This window comes from Neolamprologus multifasciatus, chromosome 17 (genome assembly GCF_963576455.1).
Source record: "Neolamprologus multifasciatus chromosome 17, fNeoMul1.2, whole genome shotgun sequence".
NCBI classification, from domain to species: Eukaryota; Metazoa; Chordata; class Actinopteri; order Cichliformes; family Cichlidae; genus Neolamprologus; species Neolamprologus multifasciatus.
Window position 1 is genome coordinate 26559642 of NC_140455.1, and position 25772 is coordinate 26585413.

A 25772-nucleotide genomic window follows, 5' to 3' on the forward strand; every position below is an offset into this window, starting at 1 on the left:
ATGGTGATTAAGTCGAGGTGAGGGGAATACATCGTGTCCTACCCTTGGCCGGATCTGGAAAGATCCCATGGCTTCGACTCTTGATGACAGATGATTTTGGGGAATCCTGATTATCATGCGAGGAGCCAGTGGTTTTAGGGGAGGAGTGCTGTGAGGAGGGTTTAGAAGAACTGTGACGACCCTGGCCTGAGTGCGAGCGTCTGTGGTGGTCCCCCTCGCTCTGCTCCTTGAGAGGGAGCCACCGCGGGATGTTGTCCAGCTGGGCAGTGTTGGACAGATCAATAAGGACCTACAAGCAAATAGAAAAATTTTTAAAAGTTATAGAAAACCTTTATGGACTCAAATATGTATAAAATATAATATCAAAGGAGCTTACCTCCCCCAAGAAATCATTAGAGGAGCCCTTGTCATAGTCCCACACGCTCACCTCCAAAGTCTTCTTCTTAAGCTAAAATGTACACACAGTTGAAGAGTTCATAAAAAAGTTTCAAGTTTAAAGCTAAAATTAAAGCAGTTTCACGCCTTCAAGCAGCTGAAAAACGAATAGAAACGGCGACAGAAGTTGGCAGTTTTGCTGTGATTGATACAGGCTCACTGAATCTAAAATGGGATCTAAACAGATAAAATAAATCTCAGCGATACATCCATCTGCTCCGCTGAAAACCAGTGGCAACGATGACAGGTTGGCACAGAAGCAGTAAAAAAAAAAAGCAATATATTGTGCTGCAGTTTTTTGTTATTTTCAATCTGGAAATGAATCAGTTGAGGGCTTTCTTATTTGTCCATTCATATATGAACTATTACAGAGTTATAGAAAAATGCCATTAAAAAAACAGCGTAAGATAACAATAACATTTTTGAGTGTCTGAGCTCATAGTGTCGGTTTAAATGTTGCTTGAGTCTATAGCTATACTAGTGGTTTTGTTACTCTGTACTTTGGCAGGGCATGCTAACAAGCTCATGATGAAGACACCTCCAGCTTATGATGTTATCATGCTGATACAATTGTGTTTGCTAAGAAAAAAACCCTAAAACATTTAAGCAAAGCAAAATATTAGCATTAAGACAGTAATATCAATACCATGCGTGAATAATAGACTGTATATAAAAGCATTTAGAGTATAAAGACCAGCATGTAAGGAAGCAATATATGTTGATTCTATTTTCTTACTAATTATATCTGGATGTGAGAGTGAAGAGCAACGTTATCAGCTAATGTTAGCAAGCTTGGTTAGCAGGTTGCATACAGTTAAAAGAAATGGTACAGATACTGTATATGTGCACTGCAAAGACACAGAATCAAAGCTGGGAGACAAAAGTTTTGGAAACATTGTTGGTATGATTAATCCCAATTACACAAAGCGAGTTATATTACTGTATTTGTCAAATAATTAAATGAATAATTCTCCAAATAGCACCAACACCACAGTACAGTGAGGCCCAGTTCAGTGGCTCGAATTAGAAGAAATAAAGCTTAGAAGACAACCCATGGGTATGGATTTCATGATGTGGAAAAATTGTTTTTTTTTAATATAGGGTGGTAAAAAATTTTATTTCTTCCACAAATTTCAGAATTTTAATGTACGAGACTATTTATTGGCTCAAGTGCACTTTGAATTGGAGATTTTGGTTTGCTGCTGGCTGTGTACAAAATTTCATTGCAAAATTGTGAGATTTCCTAAATGAATCCAATAGGGTTCAAACGTGTCATGTGTACCTAGACACCGTTTTAGTGTAATCATGTGTCTCTGACCACACAGTACCTGTTCCAGGTGGATGTTCTTATAGATGACAGTTTGGTTCCACTCAGGGTTGACAGTCTTGCCTGCGTGTTTGGTCTTCCTCTTGTTTTCGGCACTGGGGGGAACACATCATAGCAACACACACTTGGTCAACGACATGTATGCAAATAACATGTGTGTCAGTGAACCTACGCATTGCAGGGAGCAGAAGATACTGGAGTAGGGCACAATGTCACAGTAGAGGGAAAAGAATGAATGTGATGCACATTGTTTGGATGGTAACAATGTATGGGCCTATGTGCATGGATAGCAGGGTATGATGTCAGGGTGTGCTGCAAAAAAGTCCATTTCGATGCCCATCAAGTCATTTAGTTTCACAGAATTTTGATGCATTGAAAGAACAAATGTTTCAGGTCTCCAGTAAGAAGAAAAGCACCAATAGTCCAAATGACAAAAAACAAACATAATGACCGTATACCAAATGTTTTTTTTTTACCTATTCTGAGTTAAGATATTTCACATGAAAAAGTTATGCTGGGCATCAATAAATGACTTGTTGACATGGATATTTTTGCAGTGTGTAGGGTTTGAGTTCAGACTGTAGCATATGAGTAAGTTTGGAAGAGTTAGGTTGGAAAAGACAGGGACAATCTACTCTACACTAGACAACAATGGTATGAATTGGCCGTAGGGCAAAATAATAGTGTACACTGGATGTGGATGCAGGGCACTGAGGGTACATTATGATGTCGGGGCACAATGTAGGATATTACTGAGGGATTTTAATAACAAAACAGGGTCAAAATCTAGGGTATTGGGGCCGATGTTAGGGTTTCAAATTACGATGGTTAGAAAGGAAAAACAAACCATCTACCAGAAAAAGACAACAGTTAGCTCTGAAAACAACACAGGGGACTATTAGTTTATATGTGGTAAGGAAAACAGATGGTAAAATAATAATATCTGGGGCATCCAAAGAGAGTATCATGAAATAATGGATACTAAGGGAAATATATTCAGGTTGAAGGGAGTTAGTAGGACTGAACTAAGTGACTTTTATCAATAAACTTCCAGAGAGAAATTGAACTTGCTCTTTTTTTGCCTTAACCAAAGTGACAACCAATTATCAACCAAAACAGAACCAAAGTGCCAAAGTGGGCAAGTCACATACCTGGCATTCTGGACAACCATGACCTGACTGAGGGGGTCCAGCATGCATTAAATATAGAGAACAACATACAGAAACAATAGTCAGAGGGAGGGTGGGGGCGGGTCAAAAAGTGTCTGTGGACTGTGAGGGGAGATTGAGTCTACACTTAGCTTAGGTTTAGCGTGTGATTTGTCAAGTGTGCCTTTTAGAAAGGGGCATGAACAGGAAGCTGCGGTCTGCTGCAGTGGTGGATAGAAATTTTGCTATAGTGTGTACATGACTGCATGTATGTGTGCTGAGAGGACTCCCAGGTCACATGACAGATCTTGTGGCAACCGGAGTGGAGATCTGTCACTCATGAGCCAGATTGCGCAGTCTGATTTATTTCTTGAAGTGTCTGCTGCAAGAGCTGGAGGCTCAACATTTGTTTTATGTAAAACAAAATAAAACCCACTGGTTTTTTTCTGGCTTCTCAGTATTGAGACGCTGTCCCACGTAGTTGCCAGAAGACCTGCGATGCAACTGAAAAGCCTCTCTATGGATTGCAGCTGGCATTGATAGCTGTGAGATTCCATGTATACACACACAGGGTATACACGAGTATGTGCACACATGCCTTTAAGTGTGCATGTTTCCATAACCACTTTAAAGTGGCCGTAGGGCTTGTGGCTGCCATTCTCTCAGTTTCTTTAGCATAGCCCCAATCCCATTCATAACTCACAGTGGCATCGGTGCATGAGTCAACCCGGAGGCGTGTGAGAGTGGCAGCTAAAAACCCCACAGCTATACAGTATATTATTACTTTTATCTGAAATGATCCCTGGAAAAAAACTAAAAACATTCTCTCGAGGGACCTCATCTCATGTCGAAGAGAAGGTGGAAGTGTCAATTGCATTACAGTGCAATCACAGTGGGAAAGGGAGCAGTAGACTTAAGCAGGAGTCTGGATTGTATTGCAAGTAAATATGAGAGCTATTGATTTTGACTGCACTCACACCTACAGTGGAACACACATCAACAGGGGCAACTCAAGTGCCTCATTATATTTACATAATGTTTATGCCATTCGGGAGCAAAAGAAATGGGCTGCTGAGTTTTGGACTGTCAAAATAAAAGACGACCTTATGCATAGTAGCACATAGGCGTTATGGAGTTCATATCAGAAACATCCATGTGTTGCACATTGAATGATGTCATGATAAGCCAAAATCAATTGTACATCAATTTTAAAATGAATGGAAACTAAGTTACTGCTTAACAGACTGGCTGTCTGTGTAGCCTAAATGGAAAAAAAAGATCTTAGCTAGAATGCTGCTACTGCTTCTGAAAATCTGTATACTTAATTACTTGTTCTAGCTCTGAAATCCTTAACATGTGCTTTCAGTCTAAACACTACTAACTCACCCTCTCCCTGGCAGGAGATACACTTTAACGAATGGATCGGAGTAGCCATTGTTATCCCGTGGAGCAAGGTTTCTGGCCTGCAGGACGTGAACTATCAAGTTGCCAAGCTGCTTGTCATAGTGGATTTGAAGCTGCAAAAAGAAACAAAACTGAATTACAATAGATTTGGCTGCATTTTAGTCTTGCATCTATCTAATTTTAGCAAAAATAACATCCATCTACTCAGATTCTATGCTCTTAGAATTTAATCTACACAGATTACAGATTTACAGTAATAGTTTTGTGTCACAAACCTGTATCTCTCCGGATACAGGGTGGGATTGGCTCTTTGTTCCCTCTGCAATCTGTAAAAGATGAAAACAACATGGTGAAACAGACAAAAGTGTAGGTGGAACTCTTGTGTGTACTGGTAGTTGATTATAAGGTGGTGTACAGTACTTTATGCTGCACTTTAGGCTAAACTGTGAAGTCTCCGAATCATAGAATCTGTGCATCTGTTTCAGGGATCCCTTCAGATAATTGACATCCTTTAAAAAAGACATATACTGTTACCTAATTATAACTAATAAATAATTATATTATACACATCTTAAATTCATATGGAGTTAGAGGTAGATATCGCTTATGAAATCAAAGACAACTACTCGCAAACATTAAAACAAAGTTTAGAAGAGCTCTTCAGAAACTCTCTGCAGACAGAGGTATAGCTTCAAAATAAACTTTCCCAGAAACTCAATATTGCAATCTTAATGGTGCTTACAGTGCAGCCAGGACTGCTATAGTCAAAAGAAGTCCATGTACTTCCATCTCCATGGATTTACATGGATAGAGCAAGCATCAATATCAAAGGTTGTGACACAGAGTCACGAAGGTTGGTTGCAAAGCAGCTTGCAGATTTGCAGCTACTGTGGGTAAGCTAAAAAAGCCTGTGTGAATAGCATGCTCTATGGTATCTGTGGATTGTGGCTGGGGTTGACATGTTTGCTTGGCTGCCTAAAACTTAAAGAATATGATTGATAGTGTGCCTCTAAACTCGCCTTGCTGCTGTGACGTTTCTTGCTGACTGAGGGGGATCCTGGCTGACCGGGGCTGGAGGTTGCTGAAGTGGTGGCAGGTAGGCTGGAGGAGGAGGTGGACAGTGGAGCCTGCTGCTGTGACACTTTCTGCAGCTCGGCCGCTAGCTGCTTGGGATCAACACCTGGAGATCTGGGAGGTCTGTCACCTAGAGAGTTAACACATATGGCTATGAGTACAGATCATCATCGCTGCACATAACAAACCAAAGGATCTTGACAATGATCTGTCTAGGGACCAAATGAATCATCACTATGGCTCTTAACCCAATTCATTTCCAAGTCAAATTCAATGGAAAAGAAAAGTGAATATTAAAGTGCCACAATAGAGACAGCTCTGTGCATGTTTCCAGTTTTCCAACTGTTCTGTGTAACAGACTGACGAACTAGGCCACAGAAAAAAAAAACATGGCTCAACTTGAGAGAAAAAAGAGAGCTGAAGATAAAAAGCGATATGAGAAGAGCATCTGAAAATAACAAGAGACAAAAGTTAATCGGGAAAAATTGAGGACGGAGGAACAGGAGTGAGGAGGAATCAGTGGAATCAGTTGCAGTTGAAATTATAATAAAAATAATTAGGTGATAACTTACCTTTGCTGTGCTCCTGGAAATCTAGGTGCTGGGAACCCTCAGACTCTGCCAACATGTTGAGATCCCTGTTGGAAAAATTACATTTCATACATTTCTGAAAAGTGAAACTAAAGGAATTAAATGACAAGGAAAAAAGACAAAAAAAAGGTACTAGAAAAGCCACGAAAACATCACAGAAATGGAGAAAAAATGATGTGACAATAGTTAATTAAAAAACAGGACAGCAAAGCTAGTGATTAAGACTAGCTTTTAAATATTAGACATGGGGTAACATTAAAGTCATGAAGAGTTTAAAATGATCCATTTTAAATATAAAGAAAAGAAAAGACAAGAATGACACTATGGCGGGTTGAACAGAGTGCACAAGAGAAAGATTGCAAGTGACACAGGTTATACTCACAGTCTGACACACACTTCTGCCTCATTACACGGCTGTCCAACGAGCCCTTGTACCTCTTCATAGGTTTTCCCCGTCAAAAGAACACCATTCCACTCCAGGACCTGCATTCCTATATACGATTTGCACACCCAGAAGAGCAATCAATATTGATCCTCTATTTTCCCATATCCAGTGCTGTACAGACGCATCCCTCTAAATAAAAAAAGGAATCAAAACCTATCTCATAAAACAATCAAATGATTAAAAAAATCAGTCCATTCATTTTAGTTATTAGTTAAGAGCAAGCAGAGTAAAAGGGTCTGTTTAATCTTAAAAATATATCATTTACAATCAAATACACTTTTCTCCAACCTGCTTTAGCAGTGACAGATGTTTCCCAGGACAGGCTGATCATTTCTATATATAAAATAGCGCAGTGATATTCCACTCAGCACAGCAAACCCACCGCATGCTCCAAAACACACCCTGCACGCTGGCAGGACTTACACGGATTGAAACAGCTCATCAGGAAGGTCCTCTGTTTTCGACGGTACTCTCGAGCTGCATGCATATGTGACAGGAAAGCTAGAGTACACTGTATTCCCACACTGGTATTATTCATCAACACCCTTGAACTGTATATAGTAGCTTTTGGAGGTTGAATTCTAGCGATCAAACAAGCACCCATTCATACACACACTGTGTCCTTCTGTGACACAGAGCCTCTACCCCTGTTGAATCTGACAACGTTTCTCCATATTCGCACCAGACAGAGTGAGGCATCGTGTTCCCACTGGCAGAACCGAAGTAATTTGCAGCCATTCTGCTCGGTGTTGATGACAGGGTTACGGGTGTTATTATGGTTGAGATGTCTGGCTAACGGCACCACAGATGTACCTTGACTCTTGGACTACAGCAGCCGCTAACAGTTTTAGTTTTTTCTCTGTGTTACAATAAAATGCACGACACAATTGCTCTGTAGGATGTTGTTGAATCCTCTGGCCTTTGACTTAAAGAACAACATGGCACTGTTCTCTCTGGAACCCTTTATAGCGTGCTTACAAAAAAGTGGAGAGCGTTAAAGCAAAATAAAGCAGCCATGTACTACAATAAAAAGGAAACAGTAGGAGAGGTAAACAAGAGCAGCAAGTGGTCACGCTCAAGTGCACATAAACACATCCTCAGAGTACAGGCAGATGGATTATACACGTCTAAATTGTCCAAACTCAAGCTTTACTGATTGTGTGACACCCTTCGTGTGAGTATGACTAGGAGTTCACTGATTTCATACTCCCCTATGTAAAAATCAATATAATGTGTTCCTGTTACACACAAAACAAGCAATTTATTGTTAAAAAAAAGGCCATATCTGTGGGTTAAGAACTATAATATAATGATTTGTATTTTACAACAGTCATCAAATAATACAATAGATTTTTTAAGAAAATAACTCTGCTATCATGACACAGCCATTAGGTTCTATCTCCATTCCAATTAGTCAAAAGGTGAAAAATGATAATAAAATGATACAAATATAACTGCTGGTTTAAACACTCTACACCCATAAGCTTCTTGTTTTTGGTTCTCATCTCTCATGACCAAATGTGAGTCACGGCCCGTCGCCTGCAGGTGATAAAGCTAAATGCAAATGAAGACCTATTTTTGTAATCTCCCTGTTTCTCTCACTCTAACTACATGTTCGATTCTGTCAGTCTGTCAGCTGCGAACGACCAAAGATGTAAATGCACCCAAATTACACGCGTGAAGAAAATGTTTGTTTGGCTTGCTTGTTGAATTTTATATGAGAAGACTGACACATTTTGTATCTTAATTTTGTATCGCACAATACCTTATGGCACCTCTTAACTGTATGACAGAAGACTAGTGAGTTATCAGTCACATTGTAGTTACACTCCATTTACTCTACTTAATTTTCACAATAAGAGATTTAATTAGATGAAAGAGCTTACCTTCAAGAATCTTTCCTGTTTGTTCTGCCGCTCCACCAGGTAACACTTTGGCAACATATGCTCCAATGTCTCCATTACTACCAGGGACCTCTTTTCCTCCGACCACTCGGATACCCAGACCATTTCCTGTTAATGCCCCAAAAGAAAGACTGGTGAGTGTTTATGGTAGAAGTAGCCCACAGTCTACAACATTTATAATTCAATATATGATTTCTTTTGGATGACTGTACACAAAAATAAACTCACCAAAACAGCCAAATAACATAAAAGTGTGACTATTATGTAGAAAGCCAAATACACTGACTACAGAGTCAGACAAAATAAAGACTGTATAAAAGACATGACCTGAATTCTTTTTAATGGCCACAAGGGGGCAATGCCTATGGTTTCATAAAAGGGAAAAGTGCTTTTGAGTTTGAGTCAGTTTTGAGTCTCAGTCACTTGTTTTAGACCATATTTAATAAAGCATTAGGTCCATTTTCTAAACCCTTGTCATACCATGTTCCAGAACTGAGGATTATTAGAAATAAGCTCATTGGCTAACTACTTGTGATTCACGAGTCAACGCCCAATGAGCATGCAGTTTCACAGCAAGACGTGCCCCTTTCTCAAGACCTCTAACTTTATAAGACCAACATGGTGAAAATCCTCATCTCGAGGCTTCTAAGGAGACTTCACAAACCAAGAGGTGACGTAGCTATGCCCATCTTTTATACTGTCTATGGTCAAAATAGAATTAAGCCTGTAATTTGATATTTTGTATCAAATTAAACATGTAAGTTATTTACTAAAAATACAATAATTTTTCAGAGATAAGCAGGTAAAATGTAGCTAAAAGTTATGGGTTTAGATATCGTGGGAGTGGGAATTAAGCTAGGGAGCTAGCCAGAACTAGCCATAGCTGAAGCTAAAGCTCAGTATAGCATACTTGCTGGTTTTGGCTAGCTGTAAACTTTGACTGAAATATATGCACTTTGATGCCGTCTCTGAAACTTAATTATTTGCCACAATTAAATTACTAGATGCTTAATCCAAAACTGATGAGAAAACCCAGCTAAACTCCAGGTAAAGCTTAATAGCTTAAATTGATATGTTTATTTAAATCACAGTCTTAAAGAAATGTGTGCATCATTTTGTTTGCAGATTTTCTGTGTCCAGCAGCAGTTTAGGTCATATGTAGGCAGAACACTGTCTACACTCTGCACACTGTTAGCCAGATTAAACCACTACCCTTGTATTGATTTTCTCAGCCTACATAAAGAGGCTTTCAATTACGCAAAAACAGAAACCTTACTAATTTTGAACCATTAAACCATTTTTTATGGTTATTGAAGCCAGAACAAAAACAATGCAGCAAAATGAATCAGTTCAGCACTGGGCGCTAGTAAACAAAACGCTTCCTTTCTGGGCTGCTTGTTAATTGCATAAGATAATCCTGAGTGTGAGGGATACGCCATTTTGAGCATGGCAATGACTGATGAGCGTGGAGGAGAGCCAAATCGAAAGGGAAGCCAGGAAATGAAATGCCGGGCTGCTTTAAGCCTGGAAGAGTTGTGTGATGCAACATATAGGCTAGCAAAGTGACCTGCTAGTTTGCTGAGATTTGGCTTGAATATTAAGTAATATGCATTAAGCTAACTAGTCATGCTCTGTAAACCCAAATAGATCTAGGTTAATGTCTATATTTTGTTATGCATATTTTGTTGTCTATCCTTTGTAAATATTTTTATTTCATTTATTTTATAACATTCTTATTCCTAATTATATTTGATGCAGTCCTGACTGACTGTACAACAGTCAATAACACACAAACGTACATGCCTTTCTGACTGGATAGTCAGTCACTCTACCATTAACATGATGCTCCTGTAAACTGTGTTACTTTACCTGAGACACTGCGGTCTTTAGGATCCCTCTGCAGTTTGACCCTGAGGTGAGGGAAGGGGTAGTATGGACCTTTTCCCTATGGCCCATACACAATGGAAAGACGTTAAGTGCCTTGTGCTACTATACAAAAACCATACACCATTCATGCAACATATTTATATATATATTTATATATATTAAGATGATTCCATGTGGATGCATGCAGCTTGGCATTTCATAGATGACACTTTGAGAACTTTACTACAGTGTATGTGTGTTTTTTCCTCTTTCACCTGTCTCTTCTCCTGTCCGTTCTCCGACCGCCCGTCTCTCGGTTTGTCAAACCAATCTGTCTCTTCCCGTCTAAGGTGGTAGGCTTCAGGGATAAAAACAAGCACAGCTTCAAAACCAATCTGAGAATCTGGACTTTTCCATCCACTTACAGAGGATGGTTATCAGGTCATTTAAAGGTGATTACATGCCATTGAAAAAACGTCTACATATTAGTTGTTAGGTTGCAAAAAATATGAGGAAAAAATATGAGCTAAACTGAAGTTTAATCTGTTACACTTTTTGCAAAGTAGGAAAACGATGCCAAAAACCAAAACAATTCCATATGTATGCACAGAAAATAAGGCAGATTGAGAATGATTAAAGCACTATTAGTACAACACAGTAGCATAAACTAAATCTATCTTGCCATACTTGTCGATAGATGTAAATGTTGGGTATATTTATATAATTTTTCTCCAGCTGTTAGGAAGGTGAATGAGTCTCCTCCCCAACAAGTGTGTGATGAATCTTATGAAAATTGTAAAAAATGTAAAATCATTTAAATTTGTTTTAAATTGTCAATAAAAGTATTGTTTGTATTTCCAAATTTGAAATGTCTTAAACTTCCCCAACATTTAGACACCATTTTGTTGATATGCATTTTATTTGTGGTGCAAGTTAATATATTAGCGTAGAGAACTGAACTAATACTCTACCATTGGTTGCATCGTCTCTGTTCAAAGCCATCAGGGAATCACTTAGGGCTGCAATCAAGGCAAACGGGTTTAATGTATTATAAAGTATGAATAAAATATTGGGATCCATATGAATCAATAGGTAAATAATTAAACTGCATTCAAGACAACTCAGACATGGCATCTTTAAGCATATGAAACAAAAAGATAGGAAATGTTACTATGAATGTAGTTTGCACTTAATGACAGCCCATTTTGCATCCTGTTTTAGTAATACATTGTCCTCAGCTTAAAGTTTAGAAGTTCTAGAGCTGCTTTGTAGAAGTCGTTTTTGAAACACATGATTTATTGCGAACCACTTCTATCACAACAGCAAGTGCTGGCAACAATAATGTTTTTTCCCCCTTTCCTGTTGTAATAGTGCTTTTCAACCACTGTTTTAGAAAAAAAACACTGTCCTCATATGTATGACAGCTCATTTGCTTTCAGCTATAGAAGCTGCAAAAAAATAATGAACTATGTTTGCTTAACAGAAGTTAATCAAATGATCAAATTTTCGGTGATCTTCTTACATGAAGGAGGCATGCATGCATTTCATGCAGCATAAAATCACTCATGTATCACAGTGCACAAAAGCAGATATTTAAGACAAGACATGCATGTAAAAGTTTTATATTTATTAACACAGAAGTATTGCAAACAAATATCATGCATTTCAAACAAAATTAAACAAAAAAACAAACAAAAAAAAAAACCATTTTAAATCTTCCTATAGTTTAGTCTTACTGGGTACTAGTAGAAAGTTAAATGCAATCATTGAATAACTAAGTAAATATCCTATATTCACATTGTACATCAATAATCCAAAAATATATATTTATATATTACTGGCTATGTAAATGCAGACAGGACACTATTATGCTTAAGAGGAATTGACTGAAACTGACAGAACTCTAACTTTTTGAGTGGCAAAGGCACTTTTTTTCTCTATGTGATCTATTTTAAAGGATCAACATACTACTGTCGTCTAAATGCTTAATTAGAAGGATTTAAAATACTTCAAGCGTTTCAACAGCTACGTGTGACATCATGTTGAGTTTTAAAGTTGTATTTCTTTGGGGACGCCTTTCATGTATCTGAAACAGGATGTCAGACTGTACAGTGCAGTGAACTCATATAGGAAGATGTTACACAATAATTGGGATGAGAATAGAACAGAAAATAGAAAACAGTGTATACATAAAGATACATTCAAGTCTATAGGAAACAGAAAAGTTTACAAATGATTTGCATGCACAAAGGAACTCAATATTAAATGTACTTGCACTAGAAAGGAATAAGAAGACACATTCAACAGAATGCAAAGGAAAAACAAAAACACCTCAAAAGTCATGCTGAGTCTGAATGAAGAAACACAAGCTATATTTTACCCACTTTAGTAATAAATTCATGCAAGACAAACCATAACCAAAAAGTGTTAATGATGAAACACTAATTAGGAAAGAAGTGGCAGTGTAACAAGTCTGTTTTTTACCTTCGCTATCTGACATGGTGCCCTGAAGATCATCCAGCAGCACATAACTCCTACCCCTTGTTGGCTCTTCCCTGATATGTTGCTGCTGCTGGGAGTCTTGCAATGAAAGGCAAGAACCAAATTGGTCCCTTGAATCGGCTGAGATGGGAGGCAGAGGTCCCGCTGATGCACGGGCCATACCCATAGGCTGCCCAACAGGGCTCAGTGGACTCTCTTCTTCTGAATTCTGGGCCACTATGGGTATTCTGCCGCGCCCACTTTGGACAATGGGAAGGCTAGTAGGTTTGGTACGACCAGATGGGGTTTGATAATTTGGGCCGTCTCCAGATGCTTCACCATCTCCTTTCAGCCTGAGTGAAGAGCTTGATGGGTCTCTTTTGATAGACAAGTCCAGGCCATAGCAAGATGTGGGCCTGGAGGATGGTCTTGAACGACTACCACTCGGATAGGCAGAATCCAAACCCAAGCTCTGACCCAAGTTAAGTGACCCAGCCAAGTTAGCACCCAGCGTGGATCCTAAATACTTTTGCTGCTCTGCAATATTCTTCCGAAGACCAAAGGTAATCTCATCTTGCAAGAGACGGCTGGATCTTGGGGATGCACTGGTGGACCCCAAATAGCTAGTATAGTCAGTCTCTAAACCTCTACTGTCTGTAATAGAGGAATATTTGGAGGAGATTTTAGGATCTAGTAGTGGTGTCTTATGTTTTTGGTACAACATAGATGCTGGGAGTTGTTTAGCTGCCTGCTTCTCAAGAGTAAGTCGACTGATGCTATACTTTTCTGACTTTGGATAGTGTCTCTGAGAGTAACCAGAGATGCTAGAGCTTGGTGTATAGTAGTGCTGTGAGAGACCTGTCAATTGTTCTAAGTTTTCGGTCCCACCTGTACTTCTCCTAAACTCTTGCTTAAGCTGCTGCTTTAAAAGTTTCAGTTCATAGGGTTCCTCCATGGTATCCTCTTCGTCAGGGGTCTTTCCAAAGGTATGAAGTCTGGACGTGGATCCCAAATAGTCAGTAGACCCCAGATCAGCAGCACTCCTACGAAGCAGTTTCTCTGCCTTTGCCAGCTCCCTCTCAGCCAGACTATAAGATGAGGACAGACCTGTGGAGCCTTTAGCTAGTTCTGCAGCATCTTCCAGCAGCATGTAACTCCGAGGTGTGTGGTGATCTACATCTGTGTAGTAGGAATCAGAGACAGCTGACATTGGACTACTTGCTATACTTCCCACTTCTAAGGCTCTGAGATCAAGATGATTCCCATATTTGTCATACTTAACACCAAGGTAAGCTGATGAAGTGGGATCAGGCTGACGGCTAATGACATCATATTTCGTTGCATCGAGCTCTGAGAGTAGGGCTGCTTGTCTCGCAGCTTTCTGCTGCAACAAAAGCATTTGGTGGTAACTCTGCTGCTGGGAGGTAGTGAGCGAAGGGACAGAGGAGTAGATTGAATGAGACTGGTAGGACTGAGGTGTCTGGTAGAGAGACTGCTGAAATTGACTTTGAGCGTATTGGTACTGAGAGTATTTTCCATACTCGTGTTTGGTTTGCGGTGGGACAAAGTCATCCAATTCTGACTGAGGAGCTGTCCTGGGACGTTCAAGACCATGACTTTCAATCTCCTCATCCTCACCACCTCCTCTAGTCTCTCGGATGTTGCTAACCTCACTGTCTGACATGTAGTCTCTGTCCTCTGCAACACTCTGTAAGTAGGCCCTTTCCCTCTTCTCTCTTTCTTTAAGCAGTGCGTCTTTTCTACGATTAATGCCCATCTCCAAGTATCTTAGCTTTGCATCTATCTCTTTCTCCTCCTCATCTAATTCTGCTTGTCTTTTGCGGAGCTTGGAAGACTCGCGCTCCACCAGATCTAGCTCTCGATCAATGTCTTGTAGGATCTTGGCGCGTGCCATGTTGGAATTACGACACATTCTTCGACGGGCTGAGCCAGTGCTATATGCTGTCTGTCCAGTGGTTGTTGACTCATCCTCTGATGGAGGATTTGGGAGAGTCCTCTTCACCTTCTTTTGAGTCCCTGTTGGTGTACCACCTGAGCCTTTGCCCTGTAGGAAAAAAAGTGTTGTAAAAGTAGTTTAGTTCCCAAAATAATTGTTTAAGGAGCCTTCAGCTTCATAAACAATATGTCACTCAGATAAATTAATTAGTGATAACTGCTACATTTTATATGAGTAATTAAAACAGAGCAAACTGTATAAATTTAAGTTGTTTAATAGTCTTCCTCTATAAGGATGTATTGTAGTAGAGTGATTGAAAGACAAATTGTTGATTACCTTTTTTCTAGGTAACAGTAACATATGTATTTCTGCCCATAAATATTCCACACTACTGTTGCACAAGAAATAATTTATTCACAAACCCTTGATGGATCTCTGACAGCTCAGTGTTTCCTGCAACCTCAGCTTATTTCCAACTGTTTATGTATGTATGAGATTCTCAGTGGTGAATTGCCCAGGCAGAAAACTGACTACAATACTCCATGATATTTTACCTAGAAATGGGATTAAGCTGAAGATAACTCTCCAGAAATGTCAAAATTAATCAACCAAAAGAAAAGTTTAAACACCATCTGAAAGTTAAAATAAATTCATATTTTTGGTTTGTGGTTTTGCTTCCTGGATTTATGTCAATTACGATGGTAGTACTTACAGTATAGCCTTCACCATACTGGGTTCCAGATGTTGCTCTTTCTTCTCCTGTTGGACTCATGGGCTTAGGATCAGACATAGATCTCTGCATGGATTTCTGTCCTCTGGGACTTGCTGGAGAGGCTTTTGATGGATCAGCACTTCCTCTTAGGTTTTGTGGGCTTGTATCACCAAGGGATTTATCATAAGACACAAACTCAAGGGATTTGCTTGGTGAGATACAAGGGGATACAGGGGAATAGAGCACTTTGGGGGATTTTGGAGGGGCCTGAAGAGTAGAAGAATCAGCTTTGAGGTTAGCAGACTGCCCTATTTCTAAGGGGGTAGGTCGTTTCTTTGGTGAGGTCCTTTCAGAATCTGAAAGCTCCATTCTGGTATCCATTCTAATGTTCCCATCTGTATCAGTTTGTATAGAAATCTCAGTGTGGGCTTGAAGAGACATCTCAGACTGCCCACCCCTATCACCTCTGGCAGTACGTGGACGGCTTTGTCTGCTTCTGTTCTGAGCCTCCCATTCATCTTGATCCTCATCATCAGTCTGCACACAACTGTCAACGCTCTTTTTAGCAGTTCTCTTTTTTCTACCTGCTGTGTAAGCCTTGCTGACTGCTTCATCCTCTTCATCTGTCTGGCACCCACTATCTGTGATCTTTCGGGCCAGTACAGTGCCATCAGGTCCTAAGACAACTGCCTCTTGTATGTCCCCACCTGGGTACATCTGACGAAACTTCTGCTCTTCCAGTTGTAGACGGAGCTGCTCTTGGAGTCTCTGAATCTGCTCAAGCTGCTGCTGCTGCTGAGCGTAAGTTTCTTTCTGCATTATAAGGTGAGCCTGTCTTTCCTCTTCTTGCTGGGCAAGTATCTGCTGTTTCATGGCCTGCAGCTCCTCCAGTTCCTTTTGCACCATGAGTTGTTCGTGTTCTCGGAACCGCTGAATTTCCTGCCGTTCCCATTCTAATTCCTCAGCTAGGCGCTGTTGCTTGAGTTTTTCCATTTCTAGTCTCTCGCGCTCTGCCTGATACTGGCTGTCTCCAGGAACCATGGGTGAAGAAAGCGCTTCCAGTGAAGCAGCTATAGCCTCCAGAGATGCATCAGTATAGGTGTCAAGAGATAAAGAAGTTGCTGCAGTAGTTGCAGCATCACCAGCAGTAGTGCCTCCTCTAGATATCTCTAGATTGAGTGGGGCATCTGCTTGTTCTTCTGCTGCAGTAGTAGAGATGGTGGATAGAAAACTGTGGGATCGAGTAAGTGGTAGGTTCTGGAGGTTGGAAAGAGAAGGCATGGTGTCGCTGGTATGCATACCTGACAGGGTGTTGTATGCTGTACTAAATATGGACCCTGGCTGGGTGGTAATGGCATATGTAGATGGGACTGGGGCTGCGACAGAGGAATAAACCACTCCATTTGATGATCTCAAAACACTGCTTGTACCAAAGAGTGTGCCAACAGCACTTGTGACTCTATCTTGAGAATAGGGAGGAATTGTCATTCCAGCGTAAGTTCCTTTCTTGGAGTAGTCAACAGCTTCACCTGTCAAAAGTCAAAGATATCATTTCAGTCCCAGTATTACAGAATTATTAATTGTTGCAGCAAGCCATGCCTTGTTCAAATAATGAAAAAAGGTGGAAGACCAAAAAAAAACTCCAATGAGGTTCAACAAAGTAACAGCATGCAGGTACATGCAAAAATATAATGGTAAAACAAAAAAATGATTAAAAAAAAAAAGAAAAAATGTCCATGCAAAACAAAATAAAAACAAAAAGTAGCCATTATTTCCACATTAGCCATAAATAAGTGGAAGCAGTTCAAAGTGACATTTAAGTGACAGGTCTGCAATGTCACTGCACTGACCTGCATCAGAAATCTTTGCTGAGGTAAGATCTACTGCACCTTCAGTTGTGCCACTGAAATTATAGCTGTTTTTACTCTTGTACATGAAGAGACCAGCTTCTGCTAGGTTAGTATCTGACATAGAAGGTTTAATTCCACCAAACCCTCTCATGCCATAAGGCGACCTGTCATACTGATAGTGGTCGTCACGATATCCAAAGCGATCTTCAGGCAAGGGTGTGGTAGGTTGGTGAGTTGCACAACTTCCTGCAAATGGAAGCTTGTACACAACATCACAACATACAGCTCTTTTCCCTGCAGTCAGATCCACTGGTTTGCCATCATCTGTGATTACAGCTGTAACCACTTCGGTAGACGCAGCATCCACTGAAACCACAGTGTTGAACGGTTTATTTGTGCTAAGGTCAACAGCTCCTGACACTGTGGTTGTGCCATTAGTTAATCCATTAGCAATACAACTTGCAACAGAAGCAGGTGCAATTGTTACAGGGAGTGTTCCTCCACTCATACTAGATCCAACTGAGAGATTAATAGGGATCTCAGCAGTAGCATGAGTAGACGGCTGAGAATCAATTGGTCGATAAATAATTTGAGAAACGGGTTCAAATGATTTGTTTTTTGTTAGCTGAAGGGGTACTGAAGAGGTCAAAGAGGTGTCCAAGTTGTCGCGTCGCTGGATTGTGGCAGCACAGGTCACGATGGTGATGCTATCAGTTACTATAGAAACTGTAGATGATTCAGCACTGAGGTTGACCACAGGGGACTGCACTGCACTGCTGTGACGACTGACATCAGTCGTAAGGGACTGATGTCTTGAGTCTGGACCAGCAGACAGATCCACACCACGTGTGGTTGATTCTGGATCCACTTTCATAGTCCTAAGATCTACCACCTCAGAAGGTTGAATAGCCTGTCCATTCTGTGCTGGCAACTGGGGCATAGGCTTCTGCATTGATATTGGGAGACCATTTGCCCTTGGAGCTGGCACTGGTGGTGGTGTCCTTTCATGAACAACAGAGACAGTGGTCCTTTGGACTTCTGTGGTAACCACTTGAGAGATGAGGTTGGGCATCACCACAGGTGGCTGTGCTGAGGCTGATATAGCCTCAATTATATGACAAGAGCTAGATACATGTTTTTCAGGGCCACAAATTTCTTGACTTTCAATGGATTCTGTGACTCGTGTATATGCCAGAGGCACCCTGGTTGTTTGAGGAGGTGTTTGTTGCTGCTGCTGCTGCTGCTGCTGCTGCGAATATGGTTGAGGTTGAGGCTGCTGATGGTGGTAAGTCTCAGGCTGAGCTTGCCATGAAGGAGATGCTGGGCCAGGGCTAGAGGGAGCATGAGTGGTAACACTATCTACAGGAGAGCTAGGCTGAGATGGCAGAGTGATGACCACATATGTGTCACGAAGATTGCTGGCATATCTTGGAGAAGAAGGAGACTTTGGTGATGGTTGAAACATTTTGCTTTCAGAAGTGGGGCTTAGATTAAGGGCTATGTCACTAGGACCTGTGGGAAGTACAGAGGGTCTTTGTGGATGTGGGGCATGGGCAGGTGATGAAGGCTGTGAGCCAGGCTTTGGTGCAATTGGTGGTTTAACACCATGTCCTGGTTTGTGGCTATCCCCAATTCCAACGGGGATGGATGGCTTTGGGGGTACAGGAGGGGGAACATGAGGTTTGTATGTTGGAGTAACTACTTGTCTTGTAGGTGGTGCTTGAGCTGTAGTCATAGTCACTGTCTCTTGCCTTACTGGAGCTGCTGAAGCCTGAGGTGGAAGTGGAACTGGAGCTTTCCTGGGAAAAACAGTAGGTTTTGGAGGAGTGGGAGGAGGGAGCGGCGGTGCAACAGGTTCTTCTGTTTTTTCCTGAGAATTAGCCCTACGCAGGACAGTTGGCTTCGGGGGCACAGGTGGGGCAGTTGATACTACACTTGGTATACCAGGTGTATACTGGGGGACTGTAGGCAAGGGTGATACACTGGCAATCACAGGAGCTGATGTTTTTGTAGATGCACTAGTCAAGTCCACAATATCACCTTGGGATGCTTTGATTGTGGTTTCAGGCTGCTGATCTGATGTGGGTGATGGAAAAGCTTCTTTCACAGGCTCAGTTTCCATTGCTGATGTGACATCTGATACAGGATTTTTCTCCTCTTCCTTTTTAGGTATAATTTCATCATCAGAAGATAACTCTCCTGAAGAGCACTGCGTTACTTTTAAGTCTGGAATAGGGTGGAGTGCCTTTCTAGAAGCAGTGGCTTCTACTTTTGGCTCATGCTGAGTTGGACTTGTTCCAGGAGTCAGGACTCTTTTCATTAGCTCTTCATAGGCAGTTTCAGCATCCAACAATGGCTTCCCATCCATGTCTAATGTTATTGTACTGCTTTTGGAAACAGTAATATCAGTAGGTTGTAGCACAATTTCTGGGTTAGTGCTTTCCTTTTTTGCCTGCATATTTTGGTATTCCTGCTCCAGCTGCATGAATTCCTTTCTTTTCTTTATCATGTCTTCATAAACTTCATCTGGCGATCGCAGCTTTTTGGGCTGAGTGGGAATAGTAATCTTCTCTGTGTCCTCGAGATCAGCTGTCGAACTGTCAATAAGAGATGCATATGCATAATCTTCGATGAGCATGCCTCCATATAGGGACTCTTTTTCTGGCTGAATCTCACCTTTGTCAGCTGTTGGAGACTTGGCCCTCAGCATTATCTCCTCATAAGCTTCATCAGCAGATCTGAGAGTTTTTTTCTGTGGTTTATCAATATTTTGATCATCTGTCGGGGAGTGAAGAGATACAGACATGGGCAGCTGATAGGTTTTCTGGACTGCCGCAATCTTTGCAGCATGGATTTCCAATCCTTCAGGATCTGATTCAATACTGGGTGAAAAGTCTGAGCAAGATGATCGTCTAATCTCCTCCATTTCAGCTTCTTGCCTCTGCTCTTCAGTTGGTGAGGCATCTTCAATAGGGGAAAGGTTGCTTGGTGGTGTCTTTTGATGCTCTCGCCTCCTCTGGGCTCGAATCTCATCTTTATCTTTTTTGGATTTTTTCCCTGAGCCCTTCTGTTTTTCTTGCTCCCTGAGCAGCTCCTCCTCTTCCCGTAACTCTTCTTCCTCAGAAGAGTCTTCGATAGTTGGCAGCATTTGACCAGGTTGTCTGTGTTTGGCTTTCCTGTGCTGTTTACCTTCACCACTGCGGATATGGCTCGGACTACTGCTATCACTGTCTTCATCCAGTGATGACAGGGATGTTGGGGAAGTTCCAGGAGTGAAGCTGGACGCATGTAGACTGGAAGACCCCTCACCTCTAGACCGATCATCTGGAGAATCTGTCAGGCTTTCCATTTCAGGCTCTCCATCATCATTGGGTATAGACACAGGGCTGCTAGTTGTATTCAGCTCCATAGTTTGGAATTTGCGAACTGCAGTACCACTTTGTTGCTTCCCTTCTTTTGTTTCTGCTTCCATATCTTTGGTTATATCAGGTTTATCCACTAAAGTACCAAATTCCTTATCTTCATCATCTGGGCTTATGGTGCTTTTCTTGGTAAGCCGTCTGACTTTTCCTGTCGTGCCCTTCTCTACAGTTTCTGTTTTCTTTTGTTCCTTTTGTTTCTTCTCGTCCTCTCTGATCTTTCGTCGAACTAGGTTTTCCTCATCAGATTGTGAAGCATCTTCATTCTCACTCATTTCCATTATCTGTTTTCGGATAAATTCTTCATCATCTCCTGACATAGGGCTTTCTTTTCCAAAGCTTTCACTGCTATCGTCCAGGGAATCTGCCTTGACATCCACGGGCACAAGGAGCTTTTTCTTTGTGGTACCATTGCCGTTCTTATCAGAAACCTCTCTGTCCTCTTCTGAGCTAGGAGAGTCAGGTGAGAGAGGAAGCACTTCTAATTTACGCCTGGTCTTTAGAGTGTCTGTTTGTTTCTCCTCTTCATGTGTGGTTGCCTGGGCCTCAAGGATGGGCAGGACAGTGCTTTCTAGCTTTGCTAGGTCTGATGGGCTGGTTGGGCTGCCTTCCTTGACAGCTGCTTCTTTAATTCCAGGCTCTTTCAAGGTCTCCACTGTTTTCACCTGATGAATAAAAAAAACAAACTTTTTAAGTATATATGCTTAATTTCTGACAATTACGAAGACAGTTGTTTTAAATAAGCACAACATGCAAGTTCATATAAATTGACAGGAATGAAAAATGAAGATTTAAAATATATTTCAGGAGTTAATAGGAATGACTAGTGTGGGGTATTTTCAACAATGACCATATGAGAGCAAAACCTTGAAGTATTATCCAGCTCTTACTATTCCACTTTTCAGGAATGTCATATGCTTAATGAGTAATCCAAACATTAAACTGTATATTTAACAATTTAGACATATATTTAGACATTTATTATAATTAATATCTTTGTGTACTTAAAGCAGATAATCATGGCATTGTAATGTAATGACTCATTGTGTTTCACTGTGTGTGTAATAACATGTCAGCTCATTTAAGTAGCTCTTTGGAAGTGTCTACTACTGTATTTCCCTCATTTGTGCTTCTTCTATTTTAACATGTGAGTAATATTGTTTTCACTATCTGTCATTCATTTGTCACAACAAGAAGTCATTAAAAGCAACTCTGATATCTCAAATTAGCTGAGGAGGAATCTATTTAGTGTAGCAGCATGTTTTTAAAGAAATATTAATATTTGGTCCAAGATTATCAATAATTTTATTGCAAAGTGAAGCAGTAGGATATATTGTTCTACCAATACTTCATTCAACCTCTAGTAAAACCCATCTGGAATGAACAATTTTTCATTTCCTCCAACTGTAAATTCTTGTTTTATATTTAAGTTATTTAAGTTTTTTTGTTTTTGCAATGGTCAAGCAGTTCTGAAAGATCATTTTTTCTAATCTACCACTACATCTGCTAAATACTATGGTCACCTCACAAAGTTTGGCTTCATCATTGAGTTTTTCAAGGGGCTCCTTTTCCTCCTCCATGTTAGTGTTTTCCTCCTTCGGGCTGCTGTCCTGCTCACTTACTACAGGAACTGGGATTTCAGGTTCTGTGACAGGAGCTGAAGATACTGATAGAGGCACACCTCCATTTTCAAAAGCTATCTCTGATACTTCATCCTTCTTTGATATTGCATCCTCGCCTACATCAAACTCTGCAGTGCCTTCTTTGTCGCACACTGCGTTTGCCTCTGATACTGAAATAGTTGTCTGCATGTTGCCAGCAACAGGTTGTGACTCATCGTCTTTTTTGTCACATTCTGCTTCGTTCTTCTCTTTGATTGACAATTGCTCATCGCCGCCTGTCACAGCTGATGTATCTTCCTCTGCTTCGTGTTGATTTTCAGCAATACTCTTTGTCTTTTGTGAGCCCATCTCTGACTCATCTTGGAAAAGGTTCCCCTCACTGGCTTGATCGCTGACATTTGTCTTACTGGTAACAGCTGAGGATAACGCGCTGTCTACACTTTGCACTGGCACCTCATTGACCATTTGTGGCTCTTCGAAGTCAGGGGGTGGTGGAACAGAGATAACCGTTGCATTGTCAGATTTATTATCTGATTTTAACACCGTGGCTTCGGGTGTGCACTCTTCGACTGCAGTCTTTCCTTTCTCCTGTGACTTCTCTGACAAGCATGCTGTTTCAATAATGTTCTCCTCAGCTGGCTCATTCTTTGTTCCTGCTTTTATCTTGTTCTGTATATCTATTTCTTCTTTTGGCATTTCCTCTGGAACAGTTGCAGCCGCCTCTAATCCCGTTGTAGATTCCTTCTTGTCGAGAAGAGGAGACGAATTTTCTGTATTAGTAACATTCTGTTCCAGAGGTTTCTGGTTACTTTCATTATGAACTGTATTCTCCTCATTTTCTTTTTCTTCAGCAGCTTCCTCGTCATCAGGTTTTACCTCAGTAGATATCGGTACACATGCATTTGTTTTAATCTCAACTGATGTTCCCTCATCAGCTCCCTCGGGTGCTTTCTGCACTGTTGTGTCTACCTCATTATTAAGTTCCTGAGAAGCTTTATTTTCAGCGGTGTTCTCCTCATTTGATTTCTCCACAGCTTTCGTTACTCCTTCACACTGAGCAACAGGAGAGGATTTATCTGCCAGATCAAGTAATGTGGGCTCCTGATCTTTTTCTGACTGTTCATTTTTCACTTCGTTTGCCTGACCTTTTCCCTCTGAAGCGGAGACAGGATGCTTTTCTGATACTGCAGAAGAAATTTCAGGTTCTGCACTTAATGCCTGTTTTTGTTTTAATTCTTCATCAGCTTTATCAGGTTCAGGGACATCAACTTGTTCAACAGGGGACGCGGAGTTTTTCGGTTCTACTTCTGTCGTTACTTCTACACTAACATCACTCTTGACATTAGGTGTTGTTCCACTGTCAGGTGGAGTGTGATCTGCTGGAGTAACTTGTGGTTCACCTATCAGGGGTTTCTCTGTTGTTTTCTCCTCTTTCACACTTGCAGCTGTAGTATCAGGTTGAACAGGAGCTGTTTCCTGTCTAACTGCTTCGGGGATCAAAGCAGGCTTTGGCTCAGCTGTATTTGTTGTCACTTCTGGATGCTTTTCTTGACTGGGTTCCACTTTCTTACTATCTGCCAGGGGAGCAGCAGCCTCACTTTGCGTAATCTCAGGATTTGGCTCAGTTTCTGCCCCAGCAGGGTCTGTTTTCTTGTCTAAACTTGCATTAGTCAATGGATTTTGTGTCTCACCTTCCACAGGGAGAGAAAGGTCCTCTGTGGGTTTCTCAGAGCTACTCTGATGTTGCACAACTGCTGGGATTTCACTGACAGTTGCACTCTGTGCTTGTTGCTCATCATTAGCTATCTCTGTACAGGGATGAGGATGGTCCTCTGATTCTTTCTCAGAGCTACTCTGTTGTTGCTCAGCTGCTGGGAGTTCACTGACAGTTTGTTGTTCAGAATCAAATGGCTCTTTCCCTGGCTGAGGGGGATTCTCTGCTATTCTCTCAGAGCTGTTTTGCTGTTGCTCAGCTGGTGGGGCTACATTGGTACTATCAGCTAAACTCTCTGAAACAGGAACTTCTTTCTCAGGGTAGATAGCATTCTCATCTTCTTGTTGTTGTTCTGTTGTCTGTGGTGGGTCATGTGAACTGTTCTCAGGAGGAGTGCTATGATTAGGTGAAATTACCGCACTATCAAGCTCAGCCTCAGGGGGTGCTAATTTGGTCTCAGAAGTTGGTGGGGTTAGGTTTGCTGGTTCTACTACTGGAACCTCTTTCTCAGGGTGAATAGTATGCTCATCTGCTAGTGTTTGATTTTGTTCTTTTGAGTGTAAACCATTCTCAGGAGAAGGAATACTATGATTAGGCGAAATCAGTGCACTCTCAGGCATGGAGTCAGTAGGGGTTGTGGTCACTACTTTGGTTTCAGAAGCTTGTGGGGTTAGGTTTGCTGGTTCTACTACAGGAACGTCTTTCTCAGAAAGAATAATATTCTCATTTGCTAGTGTTTGGTTTTGTTCTTTTGATTGTGAACTGTTCTCAGGAGGAGGAATACTATGATTAGGTGAAATTAGTGCACTATCAGGTGTTGATTCAGAGGGGGTTGTGGGCACTACCTTGGTCTCAGAAGCTGGAGGGGTTGGCTTTGCTGGTTCTACTACAGGTTTGCTATCTACAGCAGCAGGGGGAGGTGTGGAGGAGGGAACAGGACCAGGAGGCTGCTTCTTCGGGGAAGCCATGGATGATGGTGAAACATCTCCCAGCTGGCCTGACATCGCTCTTTGAGTTTGACAGGTGAGGCAAAGCCATTCTTTCTGTAAGACAAACATTAAAAAAAAAACACTGTTAGTAATTTTGCCTGAATGATTTTACAACCCAAAGTCCAACTGTGTAGCATCCCCTCTTCTTGTGAGAACAGTTCATAAACTCTGGGAACTCAGGAGACCAGTTGATGGACTTTTGGGAGAGAAATGAGGTTCCATACTTCTTTGTTTGATAGAGGATTATAGCTGCTCAAAAGTCCTGTGTTTTCTTTACTGTATTTTGAATTCCATGGTGCTCCGAATGTTTTCCATTAATGAAAAGTTTACTGTATGTTGCCTTCTGGAAGAGACAATATGCGGCTCTAAAACCAATATATATACCTTTCAGCATTGACGGCTGGCATCAGATGCAAGCTTGAGAACTGATCTGTCCTCTTTAGTCCTCTTAGAGAACACAGCGTCCAAAGAGACTTTTAAAATTCGATTAATCTGACCTGACCACAGAATATTTTTCCATTTTACATCAGTTCATTTTAAATGAGTTCTGGCACAGAGAAGACAGCAGTGTTTCTGGATCATGCTCGCATATGGCTTCTTTTTTGCATGACGGAGCTTTAACCTACAGTTGCGGATGACACAGTGAACCACGTTCTCAGACGGAGATTTCTGGATGTGTTCCTGAGCCCATGCAGTGATTTCCATGACAGAGTCAGGCTTGTTTTTAATGTTGTGCTTTGTCCCTTGCCCACATAGATTTGTATACTGTAAGCTATTCAAAGTCTTTACAATTTTGAGGAACAGTATCCTTATTATTAATTGTTCTATAATTTAG

General features: G+C 41.1%; 1 protein-coding gene across 11 annotated transcripts in view; it reads right to left on the reverse strand.

The window, feature by feature from the left end:
- pcloa (piccolo presynaptic cytomatrix protein a) overlaps nucleotides 1-25772 on the reverse strand; it is a 58698-nt gene that overhangs the window by 10420 nt on the left and 22506 nt on the right. For 5 of the 11 annotated variants that reach the window (XM_085136866.1, XM_085136863.1, XM_085136868.1 and 2 more), the window contains exons 4-20: nucleotides 22136-24991; nucleotides 17194-21277; nucleotides 15344-16872; nucleotides 12678-14739; nucleotides 11165-11212; nucleotides 10469-10551; nucleotides 10197-10272; nucleotides 8310-8435; nucleotides 6361-6469; nucleotides 5961-6025; nucleotides 5334-5518; nucleotides 4590-4640; nucleotides 4297-4427; nucleotides 2914-2940; nucleotides 1764-1857; nucleotides 377-448; nucleotides 43-289 (exon numbers count right to left, since the gene is read on the reverse strand). In XM_085136866.1, the coding sequence (XP_084992992.1) occupies nucleotides 43-289; nucleotides 377-448; nucleotides 1764-1857; nucleotides 2914-2940; nucleotides 4297-4427; nucleotides 4590-4640; nucleotides 5334-5518; nucleotides 5961-6025; nucleotides 6361-6469; nucleotides 8310-8435; nucleotides 10197-10272; nucleotides 10469-10551; nucleotides 11165-11212; nucleotides 12678-14739; nucleotides 15344-16872; nucleotides 17194-21277; nucleotides 22136-24991 (11845 nt within the window). The remainder of the gene's footprint in view (nucleotides 1-42; nucleotides 290-376; nucleotides 449-1763; nucleotides 1858-2913; nucleotides 2941-4296; nucleotides 4428-4589; nucleotides 4641-5333; nucleotides 5519-5960; nucleotides 6026-6360; nucleotides 6470-8309; nucleotides 8436-10196; nucleotides 10273-10468; nucleotides 10552-11164; nucleotides 11213-12677; nucleotides 14740-15343; nucleotides 16873-17193; nucleotides 21278-22135; nucleotides 24992-25772) is intronic. The other 6 variants (XM_085136870.1, XM_085136871.1, XM_085136872.1 and 3 more) reach the window with 4 other exon arrangements.